This window comes from Oculina patagonica, chromosome 7, assembly GCF_052425735.1.
Source record: "Oculina patagonica isolate OP01 chromosome 7, crgOcupat, whole genome shotgun sequence".
Taxonomy (NCBI): domain Eukaryota; kingdom Metazoa; phylum Cnidaria; class Anthozoa; order Scleractinia; family Oculinidae; genus Oculina; species Oculina patagonica.
Window position 1 is genome coordinate 30,747,662 of NC_135764.1, and position 9,816 is coordinate 30,757,477.

The 9,816-nt window shown below is 35.7% G+C and overlaps 1 protein-coding gene across 3 annotated transcripts; it reads right to left on the reverse strand.

Moving 5' to 3' along the window:
- Positions 1–801: 801 nt before the first annotated feature.
- On the reverse strand, positions 802–8,994 carry LOC144660375 (chordin-like protein 1). 3 transcript variants are annotated; one of them, XM_078520983.1, is made up of 8 exons: positions 8,884–8,931; positions 7,788–7,865; positions 6,150–6,261; positions 5,822–5,843; positions 5,018–5,236; positions 4,329–4,496; positions 1,198–1,369; positions 802–961 (listed from the first exon to the last, which is right to left on the reverse strand). In XM_078520983.1, exons 2-7 carry the CDS (start codon positions 7,799–7,801, stop codon positions 1,221–1,223), a joined length of 684 nt encoding a protein of 227 aa, XP_078377109.1. In that variant the 5' UTR covers positions 7,802–7,865; positions 8,884–8,931; the 3' UTR covers positions 802–961; positions 1,198–1,220. The 3 variants fall into 3 exon arrangements, with proteins under 3 accessions (XP_078377109.1, XP_078377110.1, XP_078377111.1); XM_078520984.1 differs by lacking the exon at positions 7,788–7,865 and having other exon boundaries at positions 8,884–8,994; XM_078520985.1 differs by lacking the exons at positions 7,788–7,865; positions 8,884–8,931 and adding an exon at positions 6,470–6,547.
- Between the last annotated feature and the right edge of the window lie 822 nt (positions 8,995–9,816).

Below are 9,816 nucleotides of genomic sequence, written 5' to 3' on the forward strand. Positions count from 1 at the left end.
TAAGCATGCGCAGCTAAAGTGTCCAATTACAATGTCCAAAAACAAGGGTCGCCTGATGCGCATGGGCGCGCACTTTCTTTCTTTCTTTTTATTTACTGAATACTGCTAGAGATTGCTAAAACCTCTAGTTTCAAAAATGGCTTTTTTGTCAGGGTAAATTGTCAACATGCCTCGCTTTGTCAATTTATTTTCCTGGAATGTTATGGTAATAGGACTTTGTGTCGTCCAATTCTGTCTGTAATCATACTCTTGATTTAACAAATCGGACTTCCGCTTCGCGGTCGTCCAACTTTGATAGTCATTCGTATGATTACGGCCCAAATTGGACTACTACATCCACTCAGTCCTATTGCCATTGCTTAGTGCTCGTCTGATTTTTATTTCAAAACTCACAAAAAACTTGCCAAGTCCAGTAGGCGACTGCAATTATCAATGTATTCGAAGCCCAATCCCAACAGATTTGGTAAATGTAGATGTTGTGCACGTGGTTTAAATTTATCTTTGGCTTAAAATGTTTCAAACTAGTTTGATTTTCATTCTCTTTGTTTCAGATTATAATAATAAATTTGAGACAATGTAAAATAAAAGTCAAACCGGTATGGTTTTTTTTTTTTCAATCAAAGATAAATTTAAACCACAACACAAACACTGGGGGTCGTACCTTGTAGATTTCATCAAACTTCGACAAATTTTGCAGTAGTCTCAGAGGACCTCAGAGTAGCAGACGTTCAAAGACCATATGCTTAATCTGTAAATTTTTGTAGTATAAAAGGATACCAAGAATACGGCACAGGCCATGACAACTGTGAAACCCACGTTTATTGCCATTTTATTCAATTAAGTAGTAAACAGCTACGAAATCACATGTCAAGTTGTTTTCCCTAAAGTTTTCGTTTTCAAAAATTATGATGACTCCTGTCTTTGTCCAAGCGTCTTTTCCTGTTACAGTATCTTGAACTACCTGCAAGCATGAAAAAACGTTACTAATTTTAACCGCTTGAAGACAAGAAAAAATGCTATAAGCTGTTAAAAACTAATATTGGATAGGGATGTCTGTTTGACAACTGGAACGCTTATTAAAAACCAACTTTCAAAAGAGAGCATTTATTAGAACAGAAAGGAGGCCATTACTGGAATAAGTGAGCTAAAGCTAATCATTTTGGGAATTAGTTTCCTCTAGATCTGTCTTTTACTAACCTACGTCACTAGTCACGAGGCTTTTACTGCTCCGTCTCGTCATACTCTTCGCCATCAAACTGTTTATCAAGTGCAGTGACGTCACGCTTTTTCTTGCCAAATGGAAAGGGAAATACTGGCGGCGGCCTTTCTGTGGTCAGCTGAATCGTGAATGGGGCTTCTGTGGTAGTGGCTGTGCAGAAGTGATAGTGTTTTAATGAGTAGAATTATCAATACCTTGGGATAATTAAAAAACATAGGCACGCTCAGCGTGCCGGAGTTATTTTTTTCAATTATGGGGTGGCTTGGGGTGAGACTGGGAGTTGGGTCATGGGTATGGTGCATCACTGACTACATAGCCCTTACTACTATTAGGAGACATTTTTCAGACAAAACAATTTGTACTTGCACTTTGCTACGTCAGACCTCTTTCGTTCAATAGTAATTTTTTTATCATTTTTAAAAACAAGAACTAATTTAATTGTCAATTTGTTACGAAATGGCACATTGTTATTCTGTTAGAGCTTATTTTGTTGCTAGTTTTTTTACAACTGTAACGTGATTGACCACTCCGAGGTTGCGCAGGGAACTGGGGCGAGTTTTTAATTTTAAGTAATCGATAATCTGACGCCACCACATATAAGATCACGGGGAGATTGGTCATTTGACCAAGTTTGATGCTTTTAGGATGAACAGAGACGACAAACGAAGTAATAAATGAATCAAATAAAAGAACACTTTTTTTGGAAAGCTTTTAAGGCTGGATTCATTATGTATCCGCCAGGGGGGGGGGGGGGGGGCAGAGGATTTTAGGGGGGTTCTCAAATTTTTAGAGCAAAAAAAGGGGGATATGAAAATTGTTTAAATGTATTTCCTGGGGGGATGCTTATTTTTTGTAAGATTCTGTCTAGCTTTTGTAATAGTTTTAAAAAGTGAAAAAAAGATAAGTACAGCAGCTTCTTTCAAGGATCGTAAGCAACAAGGGTACCTCTATTATTCTGAGAGACTAAAGTACCTATTTTGAAGTTTTTCAAGTAGTGTGCCTGGCCTGTAGATGTAATGTTTCGATACAGTATAGAAAGTAAAACATCTAAAATGGAAACATTTAATGCAACCTCAGTCTAAGCAGTGCAACTTTATTGAATCAATGAATGCAAAATTAAACAATGTAATTCAGTGCACAGTTTTATGAAATTGAACAACAAATGCGCACTTAAATGTTCAATGAAAGGATACGAAAAATATGACTGGAAAACTATCGCATCTACATTTGCAAATATGCACAAGTTATACGTCGAAGAACTTAAATTAACAAATATTTAGACCATCATAAACTTTCTCTCCTTGGGAAGCAAAATGATAAGATAAGGAGAATAATGGCACATGTCGCACTTGAGTGGAATGATGCTGAACGGCCGGAAAATGAGGGTGAAGAGGATGGCAACAGCGGAGATGAATCCGTGGATGAGTGTGATAGTGATAGTGAGAGTGGTGATGATGATGATGTTGTTGCTTTTGTCGACGAGAGTGACAGTGAAACGGAGGTTCCTGTCAATACTCCTGGTAGTACTCGTACACGAGCTGGCAGGCTATCTATACCTAATTCGCGCTACTTAGACTGGCTGGCATAGGTATGACATAAACAGTCAAAGCTCTCTCGATGTTGTTGTTAAACATGTCTCTTGAAATTTCAAGCATATATAGTGTACTTTTATACAGATATTTATTTTGATATTTCTTGTGAGGGAGGGTGGGGGTATTCATTTTTCGGCTGATTGCTTGGGGGGTTTATGAAAATTTGTATGGACCTTGGGGGGAGAGATATAAAAAAACGAGCCGCTGAAAAAAAAAATCTTCTGCCCCCCCTGTAGCATACATAATGAATGCAGCCTTAGGAAGTTTCCTTGTCACAATTAAACTCTTAAACAAGAGGCCACAACACACTCTGAATAAGATTCGTTACCATTTTTACGACTCTTTGTAAATATACCCACATTATTAACATCACAATGCGAACATTTTTCTTCAAATCTGCTTTGTGCAAATTGTTTATGCAATTTGTAATACGGTCAGCAAAACTAGCCCGTTGGCCGTCCTACGAACGCTCGAATAACAATTTGCTGACGGCGTGTGCGTTGTAAGCAGGCGAGCGTGATGAAAAATACGTTTCAAATCCGGGGTTAATTCACAACTCACCAATTCCGCCTGCTACAAATCTAAAATCTTCGAATGAAATCGCTCACTTACAACCAGATTGTGTCAGATTACTTCCTCTTTACAAACTGCAATTTCACTGGTTCTGATAAAACCTCAAATCTGATTGCTGTCACAGACAAACATACTTCATTAACTCACATACTGACTGACTGATAGTCCATCGCGCCGACTAAAGGGTATTTTTTGAAAAAAAAAAACAACTCAATAAAGGGTATTTTTAAAAAAACCCTCAAAAATAACCGAGGAGTTGTGCGGTTTCCCGGAATGGGTGAACCAAAAAGAAACGTCGAGGAGAGGCGAATGAAGCCATTAATTTGCACCCATGTAACGAACATACCCCACTTCACCCCACCTCCGAGGAAAAAATCGCAAAAATTGACAAAAATTTAAACCAAGAGAAGTGTCTCCTTTGAAATTATCTTTGAAATTATCATTTGAAAAAATGTGTTAAGGATCTTTTGATGTTTTGTCGGGTTTATTTGAAAGATAATATCGGCCACTCATTCAGGGAGGTGTTTAGTTTGGTAAAATTGTTTGTGAACTTTTTTTCTGTGAAATCTGGAAGGCGTTTAATTGCTACTTTTTCTTTGCTTTGAATCAAGGCTTTTGAGGTTACTGAACCCCTTCCAGAGGTTTCAAGGAACAAGGGAACGTGGCCATAAAATAATTGGGAACAAGGGAGCAAACAGAAAATAAAGCTGGGAACATTAACACGGGAACAAAACCGATTTTTTTTTTTTCATATTTTAGGAAACAGGGATCACAAAAATCGACAAAATACGTTTAGAGAAGAAGGGAACATAGGTGATTTTTTTCGGGGGGGGGGGGGGAGGGGACAACAAGAAAACAAGGACTCTTCCCCTCTAGAAGGAGCTCGTAACTATTCCGAGATGCAGACCTTGTTGTAATATTGTTGTTGTATCATCAATACTTACTTGGAATGCATTTGGGGCAACACTTTCCAGGAACTGATTCAGTAATGCCAGGACAGTTATAACACACGACGCTGTTGCACTGAACAGATCCTCCGCTACAAGAACACTCATAGCATTCGTCTTGACTTATGCGCTTAGCCCAAGGGCTAGCATTATTTTCACAGGCTTCTAAAATAGGAAAAAGGAAAAAAATCGTTCCAGTTATCGCTGCAGTTCGTGTGACGAAAATATTTTAAGCCATATATCCACTGGAAGGGGAGGTGGGAGGTGTCTTTAGAACAAAGTTTGGTTTAATCGTCGCTTCCAGTATGGCGTCGAAAAAAAGTGATACGTCACCGTTTTCTTTTTCGAGAAAACGACTTTTTATTTCCTTCGTTAAACTGACCAGGCCGTTAAGAAAACGGCTTCTCATTTTTTGTTCTATCTCCGATAACTGTATCACAAGCAACTGCGAGATGAGACTCACCTAAGTTTTCCTTTCGTTTTTAAAGTGGCGAATTGCGCGTCAAATTCTGCACTGTAGCAATGCACAGGGATCATTTAAAACATTTAAAATTGCTTACAATTTAAGAAATTTCCATGGACTAATAACACGCGCTTGGTGGCGTACGTAATTAAATGCGTCATTTGTGTGAGCTGCACAGATGTACGCGTCCCTTGAAAGTAAGTAAGGCCATAGATCCTCTTACCGCAGATAGGGCAGCATTCGTTCACTTTCCAAATCCAGTTATCGCAAGCTTCTGGATATTTTATATTGATTGGGTGACAAGCATAAGACCTGCAGTCGGTAATGCTTCCAGCAGAGCACTTACAGTTTTTACACTGAGAATCTCCGATAGGGGAAGTAACTGTATGATAAATTATGTCTTCTCCATCGCTGTATTCACGGTTATTGGCATTGCACTTTGCTACAAGTAGAAGGGAAATCAACATTTTTAGTTGCAGAACATCTTCTGCGACTTCCAGTGTCACTGGAAGTCAAGTTGGCAAGTTTTGACTCGAGTCAATAAAAGGCCTGACCAAACAATAATAGGTGGGGTTGGAGTAGGCAAGCTGTCCGAAACAGAGCAAAACTGTCGAAATAGTTCTTAAAAAATCTGTGTGAAAGTAAATTGATAACAGTTGCAAAATCTTTACCCTTCTTTGAGACAAGTTAGGTTTAACTGCAGGCCAGACATTTTAATTTTTCAGCCGAATTGGTCCTCCATGTTTGATGTCAATAGAATGCAAAAGCCTTCAAAATAAAGCCAAAGGTTTCTTGGATGTCTCATTGAGAACCTTGTCTGATATAACACGACGCATTTTGTAGCATGTACTTCCGATAGAGTTTTATAAGTGAAGAGACAGTGCTCGCCGAATTGTGTTTGCAATGTAAACAATTGTAAAGAATCTAGGATTTTTACAGGCTTCTTGCAAGGGTCTTGCCATTGCTTAAATTATGCAGCTATAAATGAGGAACTTTTTTGTCTTCACCCAATCTTGCTCTAACTTACCAGATCTGCGCTCTACAGCTCCCTTTGTTAACGCGTATGTTGATAAAAACAAAACGAAGACTGTCAAACCATAGCAATAATATTATTGTAATCAGGTCATATTAATACGACAAGAAAAATTTAAACCAAATATCAAACTCAAATTAAAAATCTTCTCCAAAAACCATGAATGGAAATTAAGCTTTCAAACTAGTCATTAGAAATAAAGTAAGATGGCCTACTTTCCAGCATTTTTATAGCCTTCCATTTTTCGTTTCCCAAAAGAGTTCTCACAAATAAACATAACAAATCATTATTTTGCAAGCACAGCATTATTTCCAACTCCTACCTTGCCAACGGTGCGACTCTCCGAATAACTTACTAACAAAGCAAGGAGGAAGATTAACCCGGCCTTAAAGATGACACTCATGTTCAACAACCTTGTGTTCCCTTTGCGTGTTCTGAAAAAATAAAGTGCCATAAAATTGTATATTCATACGACAAGCTATGCAAACCATGTTAAGATTTTAATTTGAAAAAGGTTAAAACATTAAGGAGTTTTGCCATTCAAGTTGATTGTTATCAGTTAAAAGAATCATGGGCAATCCTTGGTGTGATTTCAGTGGAAGTAGGCGAGACAAATTTAAATTGTTTAAATCTTAGTTTTACCTTTAACCAGGAGCTCGAGAGAGGGAAATTTGGCAGTGTTTTAACGTTAAACGGACTGTAACTTACATCCCACGATTGAATGCTAATTACAACTGTAAGACATTTAAAAATTAATGAAATTGAACCGCCACGGGAGGTCAACAATTTCAAATAAAAATAACAAACGTCAAAAGAGCTCAGGACGATCAATGCAATCGTTAAATTAAAGGTTCCACATCAAAATGAAACCATCAACTAACAATAGAATGTTGTTGTTTTTTTGTCAACAAGTTTGGACAATTTTTATTGCCAAAAGAAGGCCACAGTTGGCCAAATTATTACTAAACGTCAAATCGATCAAATCAGTTGAACCATCAACCGCCATATGGTTGTAATTTTTGACACAGTAAGAAAAATTTATCCAAATTTTAATTCAAATTTCAATTTTATTTTAATTCTTACCTTAAAAAGAAATTTAAACAATCTCAATACTGACAATGGCTACTCTGATAGGCTCAATAAGTTTTAAATGAATAAATGAATTGTAAACCAAGACGTTAGTGGCAGTTATAATTAGTTTTATTACGATCGTTTGAGTAAAATAGTAATCCCAAGTAAGGATGACTGATTACAAAATTCAGTACACAAAATGTCAAATAAATTGCCAGTTGATTAATATATTTATCGTCGAATTCTTCCCTTTTCTTTTGTGATCATACCACCCAAGTGATTTATTATCGATAAAATAAAAGCATTAGCCCCGAGATTAATTTCAAGCAATTAATATCAGATTATAAGATAAGGCATTTACCTATTGTCAAATTTGTGTTATGAATCGGCTAAATTTTATCCGTTTAAACTCGATTATAAGCTTGATGCAAATCGACTGAAAACGCTAATCTCCTAAATGTCTCCTGCTATAAACTATTCTTATGTCTCCTGCATAATGCCTTTACAGTGGAACCTCGATATAACGATGGCCAAGGAACTGGCAAAATATGTTCGCCATAACAGGGTTTCGTTATATCGAGGTTCTTTTTCATATATTTTACTATTACTGGGACGAAGAATATCGTTCGTTAAATCGAGGACTTCGCTATATAAACGTTCGTTAAAACGAGGTTCCACTGTAATATAAGATTCGTATTTTTCTAAAACAAGTTTTCGATTGGTCATTTTTCACATTGCTAAGTTTTATAATTTCAGTTAAACTCAAATATTAGCTTTTTGACGAAAATGGCCTGCAAACTCCAATCACCTTTTAAATTAAACCTGTTTATATTCAAGCAATAAATGTCATATTTTTATTAGTATTTATCTAGTATTTACGTAAGCTTACTTTCCAATGGTCATTTTGTCACATTGCCAAATTTTATGATTTGCTTAGACTCGAAAATAAGCTTGGTGACTGAATGGCCTGAAAAAAAAAAAAACAATCTCCTTTTAAATTTCCTTTCCAAATTTTTGAAAATATCAAACTATATTTTAAATATTAGTATTTAGCCTCCGGATGATCGTTTTGTTCTGTAAAATTTAAAATTGTTCAACTCGAATATTACCTTGATGAAAATGGCCTAAAAAACCCAATACTCTTTTAGCTTTTCTACATCAAAATTTCCCCTTCAAATGTTTTTTGTGTTATAATATTTCTTTTTTTTATTTTGTCTGAAATTGTTAGCTTAGTGAAAATGGATTAAAAACGTGAAGACGTACCCAGTGCTTAAATTGTTGTGAGAATATTTTTCCATTGAAAATGCTAAGCAAGTACCTTCGCTCCGCACGGAATACACCAGGATGCGGCGTGCACGGGTGACTCTTAATAACACACTTTAAGTTGTTTTTTTAAAGTGCACTATACTTATTTATAGAAATTTTCAACGGAATTAGAACTAGACCAAAAGTCATCTTTTTAAATTCCTCAAATCGTCTGAGTTTTAACTCAGACAAATGCGACTCGTATATTTTTGTATGAACGTAAACTGTATTCTTTTGCGCTTAATGCACAAAATATTAATGTTTGAGATAGCACGTAATGTCGGTCTATCTGGCATTGATTTGAAATTCTAGACACCGTCGCTATAATTCAGCACTTTTTTAGTAAATACTAAGAAATTTACCAAAAGTTCAATTGGATAAGAAACAATCAGTTTCACGACATATTTGAGTAATCGTATTTAAGTAATTTCTTTAGTTCTGCTTGCCTCCTTCACGGATAACTTTTCAACTAACAACTACAGTTTCACACTTAAATGATTCTCCGACAACGTAACACAAGGATTTGTCTTTGTTATGCGTAGTTATTGAAGACGAACACATTAAAAATAAAGAGGAAAATATAAAAAAAAAGTCCTTTAGTTCACATTGTTAAGATACATGTACTTTTTTGGAAAATTGAAAGCTTTTTAAGGTAAATCTCTGAAATCTGTTAATCTTACCTAGATTGACAAAAAACTTCCTCTTCCAAAGCTGACGCTTTCACTCTCTCTTCAAAGAGAAATGAAGGTAATATCCTTCGTGTCAGGCGTAATATGATTTTTTTATTTTTATGGCTTTTTTTATGGCGGGCTAATTAAACACCACTTATTCATACTAATACCACAAAATGAAATAAAAGCATTCATATTCAATAACAATCTAATCGGTGACAATGTTGAATGATCACTTGTTGAAACAGAAGTTTCTAACGACTTCCTAAAGACAGCATTTATATGCGACCGCCATCAGATCTATTGCAAACTGCAGCAAGATTCAAGGAGATAATAGAATTGTTTCCATTCATATTTAAACCCGAACCGGCAATAAGCGTGATTAATTATTGTCAGGTGGAATATTTACCCTTGATATCGCACTGCTATAAATAGTAAGCCGGAGAGGCTCTGGCCACTTTAACTACTTCACATTTTTAATCCCTAATTCATGTTAAACAACGCTTTTTGCTCTTTTACATTTTGTCCCGTGCACTATGTTATTTTATACTAACTGCATATGAACTTTACAGTATGAAATGAATGAAAAAACATACTGTATACATTTGATCACATATCTAATTTATGGAGCAATAAACTTTTATCTACACATTATGGCGTGTAAATAAAGTTTGAAGTCGCTTTTACAGACAATATATCAAAGGTTGTGTTTAACACAGCTTAAGCAACGATTTTTCTCTTGTACATTTTATTTCCCTGCGCACTATCTTATTTCATACCAATTGCATATAAACTGCACAGTATGAAATAAATGAAAAAAAAGAATACTAAATACATTTGATCTTATATCTAATTTATGAAGCAATAAACTTAAATTTAAACACTTAAAGTGTTTAAATAAAGTTTGAAGTCGCTTTTGCAGACAATATATCAAAGGTTGTG